General features: G+C 41.1%; 1 protein-coding gene across 5 annotated transcripts in view; it reads right to left on the minus strand.

Annotated features, from left to right (window-relative positions):
* LOC122541034 (protein unc-13 homolog C) overlaps positions 1–22887 on the minus strand; it is a 358819-nt gene that overhangs the window by 16402 nt on the left and 319530 nt on the right. For all 5 annotated transcript variants that reach the window (XM_043677514.1, XM_043677512.1, XM_043677513.1 and 2 more), the window contains one exon: positions 16573–16720. In XM_043677514.1, coding sequence (XP_043533449.1) covers positions 16573–16720 — 148 coding nt within the window. The remainder of the gene's footprint in view (positions 1–16572; positions 16721–22887) is intronic.

Below are 22887 nucleotides of genomic sequence, written 5' to 3' on the forward strand. Positions count from 1 at the left end.
TTGGCATGGACTAGTTGAACAGAAGGGTCTGTTTCCATGCTATATGACTCTGTGACATGTGGTGGTTTAACCCGAGGGTCATCACCAGTCAGGCAAGGGGCAAGCTTGGGAAGGAGAGTCCTTCACGGTAACCTCAGCCCAGTGCAGGAACTGAACTCATGCTGTTGGCATCAATAATCATCATAAACCAACATCCAGCTAACTGACCCCTATTTATTAATAGATATAAACTGAACGTGCTGATATTTAGAGTTGGTAATAAGTAATACAAGTATACTTTTAATAACGTGATAAGTGTTAGCTACTGCTAATCATTCTGGCATTGAAATTGAGTTTGAGGTCTCATTTCTTTAGGTTTTGAGAGTTTTGACTAATTTAAACAATGTTGAATCATTTCATTCTGACTTCTCTTCTTCATTTCTCACTACCTGACTTCACCCACCTTCTCATATGTACTGTCTTCTCAGTTTTTCCCATGTTTAATTCTTTAAAGCTGATTGGTTAGGATTTAAGGAGATATCCCATTCCTGTATCTTGTTCTGCCAACACTGAATTTGGTATTGGCTGTCAGCATAGACTTAATTATGTATATGGATCTAATGTACAGCACAACAGAATTGTTTAGATATCAAAATGTTTTTATATATCATCAAGGATCCAAATCTGCAGCACTCCAAAACAAATTGGATATGGAGAAGAACACTGACTGTTAGTCACTTGAAAAATTTAAGGGAGTCAGAACTTACTTATGTGATTGAACTGAATACTGCAACAGAATTACTTTGGGGATTGAGAAAGAAGCTCCACACTCAGCTACGTATCAGCATGATGATGTCTTGTAGATACGTGTGATTTCACATCCACAAACACCAGGGTGACTCTGTATTAGTTATCAAACAGTTACACTGCAAACTTTGAATCAGTGCAAAGTGCTTTCATGCTACCCTGGTGCAAACTGATGAGCATTGAAGTGATTACAACATGGTGTTTTAGAAATCTGAAATAAATACAAATGCAAGTCACAGCAGCCCAACTACATCTTCAGCAAAAAAAATCTTGAGGATCTAGATGTGGCCCAACTTAATGGTGATAATGCAATTGCAGAAGATGTGTGGCTGAAGTTTGAGCAAGCTAACGTGACAACTGGATCTTTTCAAATTAAGACAGCTCTCAACTGGAGGCTGGTGAACAGAGATTGTTCAGCACTAGTTAGGTACACAGTTGCACAATTCCAATTTTCCTTATTGACTCTATGCTGTTCACATAGTACAACAGCAGTGCATAAATGCAAAGGAACTGAAGATATCATTGAGGCACTGGTTTGAAAATTCAAAAAGGAACTACCTGTGATTTTATCTCTCAATCCATATATTTATCCAATTTCATTTTGAATTTGAAGGCAGTCCTGCCCACCTGGTTCAATTATGTACAGACAATGTAAATTTAAAATAGAATTCCAGTTCACTCAGAACCTGAGTTGCTGTGACAACACATATTTTATATTACATGCCTGTTGTAGTCTGGAGCTAATCATAATGATGATCGAATCTCAGGTATTCTTCCTATCACATGGCCGACAAAGTACCTCTCACGCTAACTGATCGCCAGTCACACATAGCGGAAGGATATACAAATTGACAGTCAACCTACGTGGCATATTATGAGTCAACCTTCCCTGACCCTAAGGTCCTGGAGAGGGGCATGTTCCTGGAATTACTGGCTCAGAGACAGGGACGTTACCCATTTCGCCACTAGACCACCAAATGTAAAGTAGTGAAATCTAAATTCTTCCTTCACTGCTTTCTTCAATTCTTGAGTCTACACGGCCCGGTTCAGAACTGTACGGCCTGCTTCAGAACTATATGGTCCTTGCAGCTAAATAATATGAAGCGTGTTGCACAGAGAATATGCGTTTTCGCTGAAACAACCCGACTTGTTGTGTCACAATTTGTGGTTAAACTTGCCACAAAAATGTAGCCAATTTAGTTTGATATATCATTGATATATCTTTGATATGTCTACTGTAAGAATGCAGATGCAAAGTCTGTAAATTAGCTAATCTGAAGGGATAACTTTTTAAGATCATTCTAAGTCCACTGCTATTTGGAATATAAAATTCATTTATGGCAACTCCATCAGCAGTGCCAGTAAGTCAGCAAATAAATAGTTTTTCTCGTTGAATTTTGACAGGAATGTGCAGGGGTATCTTCAAAGACAAAATAAAAACCTGTCAGAGAGATTGACACCTGAAGTGCTACTGTAGGAACTAACACCAATTCATAATTATGGTGCTTTCCAATTAAAATGTCTAAGAAATGTTTTATCATTATAATGTAATGCAGCAAAGTAGTTACTCTAAAAATAGCTTATTTGTCTTCAGGTAATAAATTGGTTCTGATTTTCCAGTCAAAATAATGGTGAGGTTAATCGCTCTCATTGTGATTAATCAGGAAATGGTGCTATCGCTTCAGATGAGGGGGAAATGCATGGTTAAATCCATTGCCCAAATCTTGCTGCTCTGCCTCACGACAGACATGCATCAAATGGCATGAAACTGCTACAGTATTGTGCAATAAATATAAACTAAAGTTGTCACACAACATCTTGGTCATTCCAAATTACAACCCTTTTCAATGATTTGTTAAATATTGCTTCCTTTCATTCAACTAGTTTGACACTGAATATTAATAATTACAATTATGGAGTCTCACTCATTCAATACTGTTATTCAGGTTTAAATAATTAATTCAATCGTTGTAGATTTCAAATTAAAATTAAAGAAAAATGATTTTTCACTCTTTCTTTGTCTGTCCTTCCTCTCTCTCCCTGTTTCAGTGTCTGATTTGGCATTTAATTCAGCCATTCTAATGTTCACTTGCTCTCCATTCTTGGGTTATTGATTTTACAATGTTTCAGTCTCACTCATTTGAGAGTGACAGCGTCTCCCTGTCCTGGTCAATCAGGTCCAGATCCCAGTCTCTCTCACTGTGTCACGATTAGCTCATGCTTTCTATAGGCAATATGCTTCTGAAGAAAGGTCACTGTACCTGAAATGTCAACTCTGACATCTCTCCACAGATGCTGCCAGACCTGTTGAGATTTTCCAGCAATTTCTGTGTTTGTTCCATTTACTTAGCTTTCGATCACAGAGTTAGACACACAGAGTTGTACAGCACAGGAACAGACCATTCAGTCTAACTTGTCCATGCTGACCAAATATCCTAAATTAATCTACTCCCATTTGCTGGCACTTTGCCCATATCCCTCTAAACCCTTCCCAATCATATACCCATCCAGATGCCTTTTAAACAGCCTCCATCACTTCCTCTGGCAGCTCATTCTATACACGGATCACCCTCTGCTTGAAAAGGTAGCCCCTTAGGTCCCTTTTAAATCCTTTCCCCCTCACCCTAAACCTATGCCCTCTAGTTCTGGACTCCCCTAACCAGAGGAACAGACCTTGTCTATTTACCCTTTCCTTGCCCTCATGATTTTATTAACTTCTATAAGGTCACCCGTCAGCCTTCGACACTCCAGGGAAAATAGGCCCAGACTTTTTAGCCTCTCTCTATAGCTCAAACCCTCCAAATCCGGCAACATTCTTGTAAATATATTCTCAACCCTTTCAAGATTCGCAACATCTTTCCTATAACAAGGAGATTTATCTACTGATGTCCGGAGTCCTGCCCATTCCAAACCGCATACTACTTGCTCACTTGCATTATCTTCAGACTGTCATAACCCTCCTGACACTCTTATCCTCCTCTGCTAGCTCTCAAACTGGATGTCACTCGGTTTTCCTGCTGCTATGAAAAGTGGCCAACATCAGGTTTCAGCTTGGCATCATTCAAATTCCTCTGGAGAAGAAAGTCTGACCTACTTTCAGGGTTCTTGGGGTGGGGGGGGGGGGACCTTGTCCAAGAGAAAGCTATTGCATCAAACTATTTGGGTCAGAGCGAACTCCTGGACTGACTTTAAGGAAAGAAGTGGAGAGAAGTTAGGATGGAATTTCCGAGATTTGCCCTGTAGCCCCTATCATCTGCATCCACAAATTTGCCTGGCTCTCTTTTCAAATTGCTTCTTGTGCTTCAGGGAATTGCGTTGCATTGTTGCGATGGGAAGAGTTCACACTGTAATACACAAAATGCGTGTGATAGCCTGAATTGAGTTGTAAAGGATTTTGATTTTTTCTATCCATCATCATCATTTGCCCTACCCCAACAGATTATTCAGTACATTCACATTACACAGTCGCAGTAGAAGCTCAGATTCTTCTAATTTTCCTAGACAGGCTTTTACTACAACACTTTGTTCACAATCTTCACCAGTGGCAATTTCCTCAAAGTTCAATACCTCTCTTCTGTGAATTTATGAATATCCTGTAATAGATACATTATCACTTTTGTGATTCATCCCCTTTAACCTTTCCACAAAAAGCATTCAGAAATGATTTCCACCAGACTATTATCAAATGCATTTACAGTCATCTTGCTCTTTATCTCAAAGTTCAGCTACTTACTCTCAACATTAATAAATTACTCATTACATTTTACAACTTGACTTCATTATTTATGATCAGTTTGAATAACTATCCTTGGAAACAGTCAACATGTGGAACTTTATTAATGAGTGGTTACTTCATCAAAATTAATACAATTTCTGTGTGCACTAATTTATAATTTTACAAGAGCCCATCTATTTCCATTATAAATCTGTCACTGTGTTAAGCAATGAGGCAATTTCATGAGTGGTACGTGCAAGTACCCATGGTTGTAGCAACACAATAGAGAGTGTACATTACACTCCAGGACCTTGGTGCCAAGTAAATGAAACATAAATTCATGGTAAGTGTGTGAGTTGACCAATACACAGGTTAGTGCAAAGGAACCACTGCCTGCACGCTTCTATATTCCTGGGAAGTTATCTTAATTCTTCTAACATTGTTGATTATTCCCTCACCCATGTGCTTAAGAATGGCATGAATTACTGTTGTTGAACATACCTTCCACTCACCTTTCAAGTTTCAGGTCTGTACACACAAGGAGGAGGACAGCTGCCTTATAATTCTTCATTTCACTGCCATACCATGTAGTCTCTCCCCATGCTCTAACTGATTACCAAATACCTTAGTTGCTTTGTGTGTGAACTGTTACTTCACTAACAGTTCTTGCATTATTAGCTGATATAATTCTAAGGTAAATGAATTCCTTCATAGTATTCAATTAGTTTTCATAAATATAGATCATTGGTGCCACATATGGTTCATCAGGAACTGGTTAATAGTTTGACTCAGTCTTCGTCAATCCATAGGCACTAAAGGAGCTGCAAAGGTATTCATTAAAGCTGAAGAATGTACTGGCAAATTACTGCAGATACTGGAATCTGTCCTGAAAACAATAAATGCTGGAGCTCGCAGCAGGTCAGGCAGCATCCATGGAGAGAGAGCAAGCTAACGTTTTGAGGCAAGATGACTCTTCATAAGAGCTCTGATGAAGAATCACCTAGACTTGAAACGGTAGCCTGCTGACTCAGACCATGCTGCCTGACTTGTCACGGTCCCATGTTTTCAGTGAGGAATGTATTAACTGTGTGTATTCACCAATAGTATTTTGAGACCTTGTTTGATACACACAATCCCAATAAATTTTTCGCAAATTCAGATCTGAATATCACTAGCTGTATAAGCCAGTATGTTGACGTAGATGAGTGCAAACAGTACAAGGTTCAGTCCCTCCTTCACACTATTTGATAAAGGGAAAGAATCAGACAGAATGTCCCTTCAGACAGTGCCACACATTTCATCACCAAACCTTAACAGGCAATTAGATTGCCTCATAAATTTCCAAAGTCCAATGTTAAAAGCTTTGATCGAGTCAACAGATACCATTGTATGGATCTGGATTTTGCTACTACCACTTCACCTAAATTTGGAGAGGAACAAACATCTATGATTCCTTCACAAGCCTTGAATCCCCATTGGATTCACGAAGCCTGTTGACTGCTATATTCAGGGACAGATGATCAAGGAGATTTCAATTCAGAATTTGGGTTGCTGTAGGTATGAAATATCAAGACTTGCAAATACTCTGATCCTAGATTAGAGTGGTGCTGGAAAAGCACAGCAGGTCAGGCAGCATCCGAGGAGCAGGAGAATCGACGTTTCAGGCATGAACCCTTCTTCATGCCCGAAACGTCGATTCTCCTGTTCCCTGGATGCTGCCTGACCTGCTGCGCTTGTCCAGCAACACACATTAGCCACCCTCCAGTCCTTCAGCCTCTCAAGTGTGGCTATAGCTGATGCAAATATATCTGCTAGGGGCCACACAGTTTCTTCCCCAACTTTCCACAATGTCCTGGGATACACTTGATCAAGTCCCAGAGATTTATCCACCTTTATCTTTTTTAAGATCTCCAGTACCTCCTCTTCTGTGATGTTGTCTGTTTTCAAGATATCAATACTGATTTCCCTGAGTTGCCTAGCCTCCCTATCTTTCTCCACATTAAAAACTGATGTGAAATATTTATTTTGTATTTCTCCCATCTCTTGTAGTTCCACACATTGATGACCTCATTGATTTAAAGTGGCTCTATTCTCTTCCCAGTTGCTCTTTGCTCTTTTGGATTCTCCTTAATCTAATCTGCCAAGACCATCTCGAACTCCATTTTTTGCCCTCCTGATTTCCCACTTAAGAATGTCCTTACTCCCCTTATACACTGCAAGAGAATAATTTGATCTCAGTTGTTTATACCTAACATACCTCCTTCCTATTTTTGGCCAGAGTCTCAATATTTTTATCCATTGTTCCTGACTCTTACTAGCCTTACCCTTTCCTCTAAGTCAGACATATAAGGTAACGCCTCTGAACTCTTATTATCTCACTTTTGAAAGCCTCCCACTTACCAGCCATTCTTTTACCTGCGAAAGACTATTTGTGTCGTGCCTTCAAAATTTGCCTTAATCCAATTAAGAAATTTAATTTTTATATAAGGCCTATCCTTTTCCATAACTATTTTAAAACTAATAGAATTATGATTATTAGTCCCAAAGAGCTTCCCCAATAACACTCCAATCTGCCTTATTTCTCAAGAGGTCAGGTTTACTCCTTGCCTAGTATGACGTCTTCATCTTGATAAAGAAAACTTTCTTGAACACATTTAACAAGTTCCTCACGTATGGAGTCAGCTATTATGAGGGGGCATAGCTTTAAATTAAGGGGTGGTCGGTATAGGACAGATGTTAGGGGTAGATTCTTTACTCAGCGTGTCGTGAGTTCATGGAATGCCCTGCCAGTAGCAGTGGTGGACTCTCCCTCATTATGGGCATTTAAGCGGGCATTGGATAGGCATATGGAGGATAGTGGGCTAGTGTAGGTTAGGTGGGCTTGGATCGGCGCAACATCGAGGGCCGAAGGGCCTGTACTGCGCTGTATTCTTCTATGTTCTATGTTCTATGACTGATAACCAGAAGCCACAGATATAAAGTGACGGGCAAGCAAATTAGAGATGGCATAGGAAAACCAGTTTTAAGCAATGAGTGGTTAGGATTTGGAACGCACGACCTGATAGTGGGGTAGTAACTGATTCATTGACAGTTTTCAAATGGAAATAGGATGAATACAAAGAGATAAACATTGAAGAGATCAGGAGAGTGAGACTAACTGGATTGCTCTTCAGAAAAGCTCAACACAATCGATTGAGTGGATAGTCTGTTTCTGTCCTATATTAATCTATGATTCTTTTTGATGTGATCCTTATTATTTGACTTGTCGAATTCCTGACATCTTATTCTTCACACCCTTCTAAATCTAGTGGACACTGTTTTATTGTGCATTCCTGCTTTAATACATAGACTCTATGTTCTGATTTCCTCATAACAACCGTAAGATTGCAGAAACTTGCTTATAAAGTGAACCATTTGGGTTGGCATGGCATCCATAATTGCTGACTGATGCACTCGGAACACCTTTTAGCATTTTAACTGTATTAAGAGGGTTTGCAAGTGTGTTTAGATTGATGTATCAGTTGTAAGTTGATTCTAATTCACAAGGAAGTGCACTGAGTGCATTTGTGTGTTTATGAGACCACAATAAAACCAGGCCAAAAAAATCCTAAACTTCTCATTTGTTTCACTATCAGCTTTTTGAGGAATTTGTTCATGCATTACACATACGCACATTGGAAGGTATAATCCCAAATAGAGAGGGGCTGAGCAAGGAGGTGAGATTAGAGAAGCTTGAGGTATACAGTCTGCAAAGCAGAATGCTTTGGTAAATCTCAGAAAGGTTTCAAAGTTTACTGAATAATAAATTCAAAGTAAACCCTGATAACCTTTTCAGGAGCATCAGAGGGCCTCAAGGGTTGGAATAATCTTCCAGACAAGATTACATAATTGAAATCATAGGTGAGGCACAATGCTCAGGTACAAAAGAATTGGGGTTGAGGTGGTTGAGATTCAAAAACATAGCTATTTGTTGCCCTTGACTGTTCTTGTTCTGTTTGGTTGTAACAAATAGAAAACACAATCCATTTCACTGAAGTGTAATTTTCAATTTTATAAATCCTCTGGGGATCGCAAGAGTTGGCAAAGATGAGCGGAGACTTGAGTTTACAATAAATCTCATCTATTTTGCAGTGACAGGTCAATGTGATGCCCAGGGTTGCCATGTATTTCTCAGCTTTAGTCATTCGGAGAAGACCACGGTGAGCAGTACCATTTCATTGTTCACGACAACGGTGATTGACTAAAACTTCGCTTTCACTAGCACAATCGTGTGATCACTCTAAACACAGAACAACCTAAAAAATACCTCAAACGGGTTACAACAGAGCTGTTGCAGTTACTGGATCAACTTGGCAAAAAGTCATTTACAAAAGGGCATTCTTTTGGAGGCCAATATTATTTATCAAAAGAATGTATGCTTTTACGTTTATCACAAAATATAATTAGTGCTGAGGATGCTGAGAATCAATTACAATGATAAATTTTGCATTTTAAAAATGTTTTTCTCATTAAATAATGTGCCTCTTGTTTTTAAATTCGGGATGGGAGCTTCGCTGTCAAGACCTGCATTTCTTGCCCATCTCTGATTGGCTGTCAGACCTTGCAGCTGAGTCACCTTGAACCTCTGTAGCCCAGAAGCTGTAGGTGCACTGATAAGGAAGGGGCTCCAGCACAGTAATCTTGTGACAATAAAGGAACACAATACATTTCCAAGCCATGATGGTGACTGGCTTGAAGGAGGACCTCCACACAGTGACATTCATGTACACCTATTGCCTTTCTTCATATAGGTGTAGAAGTTGCATATCTTGGAAGGTATTGGAATAGGAAACTAGGGTAGGTACTGGAGGATTTGAGCTATAGTGAGAGGCTAAATAGGCTGGGACTGTTTTCCCTGGAGCATCGGAGGCTGAGGGGTAACCTTATAGAGGTTTATAAAATCATGAGGGGCATGGATAGGATAAATGGACAAAGTCTTTTCCCTGGGGGGGTCCAAACTAGAGGGCATAGGTTTAGGGTGAGTGGGGAAAGATATAAAAGAGACCTAAGGGGCAACCTTTTCACGCAGAGGATGGTATGTGTATGGAATGAGCTGCCAGAGGAAGTGGTGGTGGCTGCTACAATTGCAACATTTAAAAGGCATTTGGATGGGTATATGAATAGAAGGGTTTGGAGGGATATGGGCCAGGTGCTGGCAGGTGGGACTAGATTGGGTTGGGATATCTGGTCGGCATGGACGGGTTGGACCGAAGGGTCTGATTCCGTGCTGTACATCTCTATGACTCTATGTACGGAACAACCTTGGTTATCCAAACATCAATTATCCGAATTTTGGATTATGCAAACAAGATCTCAAGGTCCCGTAAAAATGTTATCTGTTATCTGAATAATCAGTTATCCGAACAAAATACTCCCACCCATCTCGTTCAGATAATCAAGGTTGTTCTGTACACGATAAACAGTGTGACCATTGTGCTCCATGGTTGAGACAGTGAAGGGTTATGCTGGTGGAAGGGGTACCCAATTGAAAAGACTTGGTCCTAGGTTGAGTCAAGTTCCCTCAAAGACTGTCATTCTCACCATAACTCTTGAGTTGAGCTATTTTGTCTCTGTCTGGACTGAGGTTGTAATGGGGTCTGGTACTGGAATGACCTCGGAGTACCCAGACTGACTACAGGTGAGTAGGTTATTACTGTATAAGTGCTGCTTGATAGCACTGCCATTGACACCGTCCATCATTTTGCTGAAGATTAATAGTAGACTGGTGGCGTGTGAATTGAATTGGTTGGATTTGTCCTGCCTTTTGTGGATATGACATAGCGAGTCAACTTTCACTTTACTGGGTCAATGTTGTAAGCTTACAGGAACATCTTAGCTAAGAATGTGACCAGATCTGCTGCACAAGTTATCAGGCGTACAGTGTTAATAGGCATATAGTGAGGGCATTGCTAGAGCCCAATGCAATATGCAGTGCCTGCAGCATTTTCTTAATATCAGGTAAGGTGAACTGCACTGGCAGAAGTTGGCATTTCTGATGCTGAAGACCTCAAGAGGAGGCCAAAGCAGATTATCCACTTTGCAGTGTTGGCTGAAGATGGTTGCAAATTATTCAGACTTAGTCCTGCACTAACATACTAGACCCCAATTTGTGGAAGGGGACGTTTATCCAATTTGTACCTTCTGTTGGTCCTGTACTATGATTCCAGTATTAAAATGACTCCGTTTTAGAGAGTGCATGTTTACTAATTCTCACAGCTTTACCAAATCTGAGGTGCTTTATGAAATGTTCAGATTAGGATTAACAGTACAGTTACTCTATGGATTTGTCTGAGCACTTTTTATCACACTCGGTTTGTATCTCAATTAAGCGGTTTACAATTAAATTCATCAGGTCGGGCAGCATCTGTGGTGAGAAAGCAGAGTCAACATTTCGAGTCTAGTGACCCTTCTTTGGTTCTGAAAAAGGGTCACAGGGTTGAAATAGCAACTCTGATTTCTCTCCACAGATGCTGCCGGCAATTTTTATTTTTGTGTCTGACTTCCAGCCTTTCCTGCTCTTTGTGTTTTATCATTATTAAATTGCTTTGATCCAGGTTTAAAATTGCTATTAAAAATTATAAGAGTGCAAGCATTTGTTAAATTAAAACATGATTTACATTCCAGTTAGTCTAATAGTTTAAAATCTATTTTCTTATATGTGTTGATCTTCCGACGCACTCCCACCCAAGACAATGCTCCATTTGCTCAGCTTTGTCACACAATTGCTAGGGTCTCTTCACTATGCTTCAAGTTCCTGGGAAAAATCAGTTTGTTATAAAGAAAGTTACTGCAAATTTGCATCAAATTCATATGAGCTGAATCAATTGATAAACATTATAAATGGTTTCATTCACACCAGTTAGTGTGAATTTCTGGTGGGGAAGCTGGTGACCATTAAACTCCATTTGGAATGCCTCAAATGGAAAACAAACTCCATCCACGTTTCTTGTTGCCGTGGTAAGGCTGCCAACATCATCAAATACCCCTCCCACCCCGGTAATAGAAGGGCTTATGCCGGAAACGTTGATTCTCCTGCTCCTCGGGTATTGTCTGACTTGCTGCGCTTTTCCAGCCCTACACATTCCGCTTCCAACCTCCTCCTTCAGGCAGAAGGTACTGAAGCTCAAACACGTGCACCAACAGATTCAAGAACAGCTTCTTCCCAGCCATTATTAGACTGCTGAATGGACCTCTCCAATTTCAACCTAACGTTGACATGCTTTTGTGCACCTCCCGTGCAGTTGTAACCTTGTATGCCTCACTCTGACTAAACACCCAATGATCTGTATGTCCTTGTATGTTATGTACTGCTGTACTGTACTGCTTGCAAAGCAAAACTTTTCACTGTACTTCAGTACATGTGACAACAAATCAAATCTAGCAAAATTCTTCATGTGCGAAAAGTGAGCAAACAACATGCAGACTGTCCATAAAAACCTCTGCTCGAGAGGTAATCAGGTCTGTCACTTCAGCCATTCTTTCTCTCATAAGAACATAAGAGATAGGAGCAAGAGAAGGCCAGTCATATCTTCAATCTCACTCCACCATTCAATGGGATCACGGCTGATCTACTCAAACACCATTTTCCTGCACTGTCCCCACACTCTTCAGTCTCTGAACATGCAGAAATCTATCAATCACGATTGTATGTCCAAATCCTTCTGGGATACAGACTTCGAGAGATTCACCAGCCTCTGAATGACGAAAATCCACCTTAATTTAGTCTTAACTGATCTGTCCTTTATTCTGAGACTCGGTCTCCTGGTGCCAAACCCCTCTAGTCAGGGGAAACATCCTTCCTGCACATACATTGCTGATCAGAATGCAAGGGCTTTGTATATTTGAGTGAGGGTCTCTGTCATTCTTTTAAGCTCCAGAAAATTTGGCCCAGTCCATTTAATCTTTCCTCAGCCCAGGAATCGGTTTGGGGAACCGTCTTTGCACTCCTTCTGTGGAATGTATGTCTCAAGTTATTTGTTCTTTTCTGGCAATTAGTACTTTATGATTTTGTCATAATCTATCAACATTTCACAGGATATTTAACAATATATTAAACTTATAATAAATGATTAATTTTCTTTTGAGATCCAAGTACTATGCATTCCCCTGCCTCCCCTTAAATTTGTAAATGTTAATAAATATGTAACTACTTCAGAAAGACATCAAAACAAACTCTATAAAAGGGCCTGTATGAAGGATTTTCATGTTGCAATGTATCTTCAGCACTTAAAGAAAACAATCTTTAGATTCCTCTCAGAATGACATAACGATATGTGCTAAATCACACATTAAAATGTCAGGTATTTAATGGTAAGATCATAATTTTAATAAAATCAAGCATTACAGTCAGGAATTCTATAGAAGCTAAAATATGAAACAAATTCAACAAAAAAGACTCCTTTTATGGTCATGCATAATCATTTCCTACATTTTGTTATCAAAAATAAAATATATAAAATCCAGACGGCAAGTAAGAATGGGTTACTGGATGTCTGTAATAGCAAAATGAGTTGATTTATGCCCTGTATTGCCTTTCACTTTCATAATGAATGGACTGGGGACACAAAACACATGCAATTACAACTCAGGTCAATTTCTAAGTCGCAAATATTGTGCTTTAAAACATGGACCATGGCAACATCTTGCGGGGGCTAAATTTACTACAATGTAAAAACAGCAAGGTTACAGAAAGATTTATGATATGAAGTAACAGGATAATTGCACAGGACTTGCCCACAAATTCATGTAAAGCAGAAATTTGAGAGAGCTGAGGCAGGCCCCGCAGTAGCTCAATATTCCGACAAATACATTTTATAGCAAAGAGAATTAAAAGGTGATGTCGAGACAATGTGAGATGTCTTTATTTATCTATTTGTTCAAACCTCCCCACAGCCTGACCTTGTACAGGCATTGAAAATGTCAAGAGGTAGCTTTGGAAACCTTTTGCTGCTTAATGTGTTGTCTTCAGACAATGACACTGTGTTGTGCTGTGTCTCATCTTGAAACGATTCAGCTATTCATTGCAGGAGGCAAATTCCTTGTGGGCCAATCTCTTTGCCAGGGTGACTCCCCTTTCATAAAAAAAATACAGCGCAGTACAGGTCCTTCGGCCCTCCATGTTGCACTGATCTGTGAAACCAATCTGGAGCCCATCTAATCTACGCTATTTCATTATCATCCATATGTTTATCCAATGACCATTTAAATGCCCTTAGAGTTGGCAAGTCTACTACTGTTGCAGGCAGGGCGTTCCATGCCCTGACTGATCTCTGAGTAAAGAACCTACTTCTGACACCTGTCCTGTATCTATCACACCTCAATTTAAAGCTATGTCCCCTCATGCTAGCCATCACCATCTGAGGAAATGCAGGATAGGACCACAGTTTGGAAAGTTCTTTGCTTCAGCCACCCTGGCCAAGCATCCTTGGTGTTGGGGTAGGTGGCTGTTCTCATCCTTTTCCTTGCTGGAGGGAATGCCTGCTCGTTGAACTGTTCCACCACGCCTGCCTTGGGCTTCACGAAAGCTGATCAACTCAATGGTAGAATCTTCCACCCCGTAATGATGTTGGGTTTTCATTTTGGTACCATAGTTTTCCACTCAACGAATCAACTTCCCTTTGTCTCCAATTGACTTTCTCGCAGGTTTAGCTGGACTTGGAGAGACTGCGCTCTGGTGTCACCTAATGCAGCTCCAGTTAGTCGAAGCAGAAATATGACGGGTGTGCACAAACGCAGCTAATCTCCAGTAGTCAGTCCAGCAATTTTGGCTCATCCAGGGCATTGGTCTATTAAATTTTCTGTTCGCCAGCTGGGAATGGCTGCTTAATGCACCATAAACAGAGGTTTGGCTGACCTGAATTTGAATCATCACAATTCCACCCTATCAATCGATCAGTAATTTCCCACATTTACAATGCAATTTAATGCTTTTGCTTGCTCAAGTAATGCAGATGGGCAATACCTTACATTTTTGATTCAAAGGTAATTGTAAGTACAAATTAAAGCTCAGGAGTAGTGACACTGTACTGACTATCTTGGAGGTGAAACTCAGAAATGGACTCACTGGCATAGATAGAAAGGAATAGTGCAATTGGTTATCATGAGTTCTCACATCGCCTCACTCCCAAAGTTGCTTTCACTCCCCCCCCCACCCCGCCAGGTTACATATCACCTCAAAAACAAGTGCACTTCCACGTGAATGCCATAAACTGACTTTTAGGAGCTGTACATATTTCATCAATGCATTCCCAAAATATTCCCACTTTCACCCATTCAGAGGCTGGGACAGCCTGGGAGTTTAGAGGGAGGTCAGATTGCTGGGCTTTTAGGTAAAAATCCCTCCATTTTTAATGGGTTTTCAGGACAGGAATCAGATTCAAGATGATGCCCACTATTAGAAAAAAGGTGAGGATTTTCAAAGATCCACTAACTCAGAGCTCAGCAAGGTGCCACCTTGCAGCTTATGATACTGAACCTTCAAACTCACAAACCCACGGGGGGTGGGGGGGTGGGTGGGGTGTGTGGGCTGTGATACACACTTCAGGGAGCCCAAGTACTGAGAGCAGGCCAGGGTTCGGAGTTGGATATGGGTGTATTGACCCTCTTCCAGAAGGCTTTTCTTCAGGGTTCGCAGTGTGTTTTGTGTCCAACAAACCAGTCCCACCTCCCACACTTCTGCAATAGAGCGGTAGAGATGAAACTGGCAGAGAAAGACTAAATGCAAGAAATCCTCTTAGTTCCACCTTCCTTAATGCAAGTTGGCGTGCCAGCAAAACATAAAGTGGAAAGTCAAGCAAAAAATGTTAGCTCTTTACTGGAGTCAGCAATGAAGCACAGCAGCAGGAGTTCTGTGATCAATGTATCTCATTGTTCAACGTGACTATTTCGTAAAGCTGTGCTTTGATGCTGCTAAGGACACCACAAACTGTATAGTATGCAGCACATGTGAACTGATTTGTCTTATGGTAAGAAATATCTGAAAATAATACTTGTTCCTGTTTACTTGTGGAAATTGGTCCTTCAAGTAATTCTTCAAGTAATAGTGAAGGCGGTGTTTGGTATGCTTTCCTTTATTGGTCAGAGTATTGAGTACAGGAGTCAGGAGGTCATGTTGCGGCTATACAGGACATTGGTTAGGCCAATTTGTTGGAATATTGCATGCAATTCTGGTCTGCTTCTTATCGGAAAATGTTGTAAAACTTGAAAGGGTTCAGAAAAGATTTACAAAGATGTTGCCAGGGTTGGAGGATTTGAGCTACATGGACAGGCTGAATAGGCTGGGGCTGTTTTCCCTGGAGCGTCGGAGGCTGAGGGGTGACCTTACAGAGGTGGTTTGGAGGGATATGGGCCGGGTGCTGGCAGGTTGGACTAGATTGGGTTGGGATATCTGGTCAGCATGGACGGGAGGATCTGTTTCCATGCTGCACATCTCTATGACTCTATAACTTGTGTCAATGCTGTCTCAGTGGGATGTCTTCAGTCAGAGGCATGTGACTTCAAGATCTCCTTCACAAACATGAGCACAACCATTAAATCAGACACTCCAGTGCATTACCGAGGGAGTGCTGCACTATTGGACAACACCATCTTCTGAACGAGACATTAAGTCAAGTCCTGTTTGCTGTCTCAGGTTGACATGAAGGATGGTGCTATTTCAAAGAAGCATAAGGGGAATTAACCCCAGAGTCCTCATTTCTATTTATGCCTCCAGCAACAGCATAAAAATAAATTATCTGGCCATTATCCCACTGTTGTTTGTGGGAGCTTCCTGTGCATACTTTGGCAACTGTGCCTCTTATTTTACAACAGTGACTATACTGCAAAAAAAATTGCTTAATTGCCTGCAAAGATCATTGAGATGTCCTGCAGACATGAAAAGATACTATAAATGTAAGGTCACATCAAATATAGACAGAAGTATACTAAAGTACAAAACAACATTGAAAGCTGGATAAAACATGCTACGAAATGGCTTTTTATGCTTGCATATTACTGATGCAATATAACTGGATATTTATTATAATGGTCCTTACCTTGTGAAGACTGGGTGCTGATAAATTTTTTAATCAGAGCGTCAGTAGTTTGAGTGTAGAGGCTAAGTGCATATTTCAAGGACTGCATGTCTGGACTCTTTTCTAGGAATGTCTTCTTGAGGCCATTTCCTCCAGCATGGAAATATTGCTAAAGGACGGGGAAATGCATCAAGTAAAGAAATTAAACAATGCGAACATGGCAGAAAAATCACATCAATGAGACCAATTTTTATAAAGTCACTATCAAATCTGCTGAGGGACAAATTCACACAAACACGTACTTATACTCTACAGCCCAATCAGATTGTTAGTCTAGAAATCATTTTTATAACTTGGAAATTAAGTACATCGGGCCATGACAATTAAAGTTATTTTCACATGTGCCGCTCATAGTGGAATCCAAAATCTGTCAATGGGATAATTTTACTTATTCTTGTATTGGATGAATGCAGCAAATATCAGAAACTGGTTAACTGGGTGTATGAGGGAGTCTATTTAAATTAATGCACCAAGTATTTCGGGGTATCTGTCATACAGCACTCCTGGTCACACAAGTGTTTGTATTTGCTACATTTAGATTCAGTGTTGCTCTTAAACAGAAAACAAGGAAAATGTATCCAATCATAGACAGGTTTGTACTTTACTATAGATTATTTTTTAAATGCAATTACAAGAAAAACAAGCAACAAGGAACACGACTGCCCTTTAAAAATTGGCAGTGATGCCCACATCCCATGAATGAATAAAAAACTGGAAGTAATGCCACGACTGACTTGCCAAAGCCACCAATGGAAAGCCATGCTGCATGTGCGTGCACTGTGCAGCGTGGAGGGAACATTTCAGCAGAACCAACATTGCCCCGAGCCAAACTGTTCCAGTAACACTACAACACAGGCATCTATCTGGCAAAGTGGAAAATTGCTCCGGTATTTTGTGTCTACAAAAAGCAGGACAAATTCAACCCTCCAATTATCACCCCATCGCTCTACTCTCAATCACCAGTAAATGATGGACAGGGCAGGAACTAAGCAATAACTTCATTGATGTTTAGTCTAGGCTCCACTAGGTCCACAGAGTCCCTGGCCTCTTTACAGCCTTGGTCCAAGTAAGGTCAAAAGAACTGAACTGAAAATGTGTTGCTAGAAAAGCGCAGCAGGTCAGGCTTTTCCAAGGAACAGGAGAATCGGCGTTTCGGGCATAAGCCCTTCTTCAGGAACGTCAATTGTCCTGTTCCTTGGATGCTGCCTGACCTGCTGTGCTTTTCCAGCAACACATTTTCAGCTCTGATCTCCAGCATCTGCAGTCCTCACTTTCTCCTCAAAAGAACTGAACTCAAGGGAAGGTGTGGGTGAGAACTCTTGACAATGTTTGATTGAGTATAGCATCAAGAGGTCCTGGCTAAATGGAGTTACTAGAAATCGAGGGAAAAAAATCTACTTTGATTGAAATCATAAATAGCATAAAGGAAGATAGTTTGTGATTGTTCAGCGTCTATCATCTTAACTCCAGGACATCCTTGCAAGAGTTCCTCAGGATAGTGCACTTCCTTCAGTTGCTTATCGATGACCTTCATCCATTATAAGGTCAGAAGTGGGGATGTTCACTGATGATTGCATAATGTGCAGCACTATTTGCAATTCCTCAAATACTAAAGCAGTCCAGTCTATGTGTACTAAAACCTGGATAACCTTCAGGCTTGGGCTGATAAGTGGTAAGTAACATTTGCAACACACAAGTACCAGCCAATGACTTTTCTGTTAACAGAAAATCTAATCATTGCACTTAGCAATCAATAGCATTACCGTAGCTGAAACCTCTACTATTAAAATCCTGGGGTTACCTGTGACCAGAAGCTGAACTGGACCAGCCATATAAATACTCTGGCTATGAGCAGGGCAGAGGTTGAAAATTCTACAATAATTCTTCTCTTGACTTCCTAAAACCTGTCCATCAACCAGGCACAAGTCGAGAGTGTGATGCAATGCTCCCCATTTGCCTGGATGAGTGCAGCTGTAACAACTGCCAGAGGATGTGGTGGAGGCTTGTACAATTGCAACATTTAAAAGACATTGGTATATGAATAGAAAGGGTTTGGAGGGATATGGGCGGGGTGCTGGCAGGTGGGACTAGATTGGGTTGGGATATCTGGTCAGCATGGACAGGTTGGACCAAAGGGTCTGTTTCCATGCTGTACATGTCTGTGACTCTGTGACTACAACGTAGTTTTCTTTCCTTATATAAACTTTGTTTTATTATAACTCATGAATTCATTCCCTATGGCATTCTTGCAGCTGTGATATTCTGTATTGTTACCGCCATATTCAAGGTTAAGAGATTTGTATGAAATGGGCATTGCTGGTTAGGACAGCATTTATTGTCTGTCCTTAAATGCCCTTGAAGGTGAGGGTGAGCTTCCTTTTTGAACCACTGCAGTCTGTGTATTGTAGATAAACAATAAATCCTCCTTAACAATAATTTACAAAGAAACCTCGCAAGTTGACCAGAATCGCTATGAAATAAGCCTGCACTCCTACTTGGTGAGATCGTGATTCATCTGATTGTGGCCTCAACTCCTCCTTTCTGCATGGTATTCCCCCCCTCCCCAACCTCCCATAAATGCTTGATCAAAACTCTCTTTAATTCATCCTTGAATATATTTAAGGCCCTAACGTTCACTACTCCCTGTGGAAGAGAACTCTAAAAGAGTAATGATCCTCTGAAAGATGCAAGTCCCACTCCTCTCAATCTTCAATGGCAGACCCCAATTGTCTTTTGAAACTATATCTGCCAGCCCTCCATTCTCCTATGAGGGGACTATTCCCTCAGCATCTCCCTTATTGACCCTCCTCAGAATCTTACATGTTTCAATAAGATCACCTTTCATTCTTCTAAAATCCCCAATCAATAAAGGCCCAACCTTTCTCCAAAGATATTGCCTTTCTCCCAGAAATTAGCCTGTTGAACACTGAACGTCTTCCAATGCAAGAGTACCCCTCCTTAATTAAGGCCAAAATTGCATTCAGTACTCTAGGTTCAGTCCCACCATTGCCATGTCCAGTTGTGACATACTTTCATGCCCCAGTCCCCTTGCAATGAAAGCCAATTTTCCATCTGCTTGTTACTAACTTTTCATGATTTGTGGATGAGGACTCCCAGAATCCCCTATGCAGCAGCATTCATAATCTTTCTCCATTTAAATGTTTTTCTCCTACTACTACAGCATTTGTGTACTATAGGCAACAGTATGTCTGCTCGATTCTGATGAAGTTGGGGCCCATTTGTGCTGGGGTCAATCATTCTCTAGAAACTAGACTGGAACACCTGTCAACTCATTTCTTTCAGACGGTTAGAACTGGCTTAGGGTCCATCCAGCAGCCAGTTCAAGTGAAAGGTCAGGGATGCCTGGTTAGATGCAGCTTTATACATTTCTCAAATATACTGTAGTCATATTCATCAAACTACAGGTAAGTAACGAGATGACAGTCAGTTCTGAAATTCAACTCTGCCCATAATATGGTTTCAAACAGGCTAAAATAAACTTTTTTGTAACTTGTTCTCTAAGCTGAACTTGTTTAGTAACTGGTTGAAATTGTGCAGTTAATGACAACAGACCTGCTAACGAGCACAACTGAAATTTAAAATAACAGTGATGAATTGACCCAAAGTGTGATCTTGCTCAGCGAACTGGAAAAGTGCCGTTGTCAGCTGTTTTGGTCACTTTGTGAGGAAACAAAGTTGAAGTAAAAGTCGAAGAAAGTCGAATGTGACTGCCAAATGATCAAATTGCGAGCTCAGACGTTCATTCTGGTAGGTCAGAACAGATCCATCAACCTTGCAAAATGTGTTTTTTATTTGGCTACTTAGCAGAGCTTAACTCAATTAACTTCATCCAAACTTAAATAAAATTGAAGAATCAATTAAACAAAATAATAGATTTGTAACGGAAAAGTAATTGCTGGTAAAATTCAGCAGGTCTGGCAGCATCTGTGGAGAGAAATCAGAGATAACATTTCGGGTTGAGTGACCCTTCCTCAGAACCCAAAACGTTAACTGATTTCTCTCCACAGATGCTGCTCGACCTCCTGAGGTTTTCCAGCAACTTCTGGTTTTGTTGCTGATTTACAGCATCCGCAGTTCCTCGAGTCATAGTGATGTACAGCACAGAAACAGACCCTTGGGTCCAACTCGTCCATGCCGCCCAGATATTCTAACCTAATCTATTCCCATTTGCCAGCACTTGGCCCATAACTCCTTAAACATTTCCAATTCATATACCAATCCAGGTGCCTTTTAAATGCTGTAATTGTATCAGTTCTTTTGGTTTTTATTCAGTAGCTCGGAGAATGTGGGTATACAGTATATGCAGAAGATGGGGTGGGGGAGGGGTAAACGATAGGTGGAGATGGAGGCCAAAGAGAGAGGAAAATAGTTGGGCAGACAAATGAATGGGTAAAGGTCAGCCTGAGGGAATCAGTAGCTGTTGATGGGGGACCATTAGTGACTGACAATGGGATGGTTGCAATAGTGAGCTATGTGATGACAAGGCCTGGCGGTTAGGACGTGGGAGGAGGTGCTTAGGCCCTAACATTATTGGATTTGATATTGAGTGCAGAGGCTACAAGGCCCTCAAGTGGGAAATGAGATGTTACTCTTCCAGCTTGTGCTGAGCTTCACTGGAGCACCACAGCAAGCCTGAGACAGCCCAAGTTCCAGCGAAGCTCAGTGCACATTAATTCTGCTTTCTCTCCACTGACGCTGCCATGGCTGCTGAGTTTTCTTTTTAACAATTGCTCCTCATGTTTCTGATTTACAGCATCTGCAGTTCTTCAATTTTTTAAAAATAGATTTGGAATATTGGGTGGAATTATAAAGGAGAAAGTGAGGACTGCAGGTTCTGGAGATCAGAGTCGAAGAGTGTGGCGCTGGAAAAGCACAGCAGGTCAGGCAGCACCTGAGGAGCAGGAGAATCGACGCTTCAGGCATAAAGCCCTTCACCTGAAACGTCGATTCTCTTGCTCCTCGGATGCGACCTGACCTGCTGTGCTTTTCCAGCACCACACTTTTCGACTGGAATGATAAAGGCTCACGCTGTTTGTCCCCTCTGCTTTTGTGTTGGGACTCACGGCTCATACAATTCAACTTCAACTTCAACTTCAAAGGGCATGGGAGACGCAGGCAATCCAATGGCAGGCGCAAGCTCACTGGTAGATTGTCACCATCCTGTGACAATGCAGCAGTTAAAAGTATAAAAGAATCTCCTGCACAGACAAAAAGGCTCTTCACCAAGGCAACAGCTCTACTGGCCACCCCCATTCTATTAGTGCATCATTCCTTCTCTGTCAGAACCCTTCAAACCCTCCCCCTCAAACCTCTATCCCCATAATTTTAAAGTGAAAGACAGGAGGGAAGTTGAGGTAAACCTTTTTCACCCAGATGCTGGTGGGGAATCTGGAAATGCATTGCCTGGGAAGATGGTTGAAGTGGGTAATCTCACAACTTTTAAAAATATTTGAATGAGCACTTGAAGTGTCATAACATTCAAAACAATGGGCCTTGTGTGGGAAAGTGGGATGACTGCAGTTAGTGGCATATGTTTGATGCTATAGACTTGATGGGTCGACAAACCTCTACTGTACTGAATGATACAATGATTCTATGATTAAATCCATTCAACTAAATTATATTTTAACTGTTCCAAGGTTTTGTCCCATTCTACCTCTGAAATCACATCATGTTCTGTTTGTAGCCCTGAACACTCAATTCATCCGCTTCTGTGTCTCCTTCCATCCGTCCCTTCATCCATAATACATGACTATCCTTAAGCAACCTTCACCCTTTGATCTGACTCTCTCTACCTGGATCCCTCAGCCCTTATCTCTATCTCCTGATCAAACTTTGAAACTTTATTCAAAATACATCTAAGCTTTATTACCCTTCTCATTATGCTGCTGTGGCACGTTCATAGAGTCTCACAGGAAGGAAACAGATCCTTTGGTCCAACCAGTCCAGGTCGAACATAATCCCAAACTAAACTAGTTCCACCCTACCTGTTCCTGACCCATATCCCTCCAAACCTTTCCTATTTGTATACTTATGCAAGTTTCTTTTAAATGTAACTGTGCCCACATCCACCACTTTCTCAGGAAGTTAATTTCACACGGTGGCACAGTGGTTAGCACTGCTGCCTCACAGCGCTAGAGACCCGGGTTCAATTCCCGCCTCAGGCGACTGACTGTGTGGAGTTTGCACGTTCTCCCCGTGTCTGCGTGGGTTTCCTCCGGGTGCTCCGGTTTCCTCCCACAGTCCAAAGATGTG

The sequence above is a fragment of the Chiloscyllium plagiosum genome, chromosome 36 (assembly GCF_004010195.1).
Source record: "Chiloscyllium plagiosum isolate BGI_BamShark_2017 chromosome 36, ASM401019v2, whole genome shotgun sequence".
Classification (NCBI taxonomy): Eukaryota; Metazoa; Chordata; class Chondrichthyes; order Orectolobiformes; family Hemiscylliidae; genus Chiloscyllium; species Chiloscyllium plagiosum.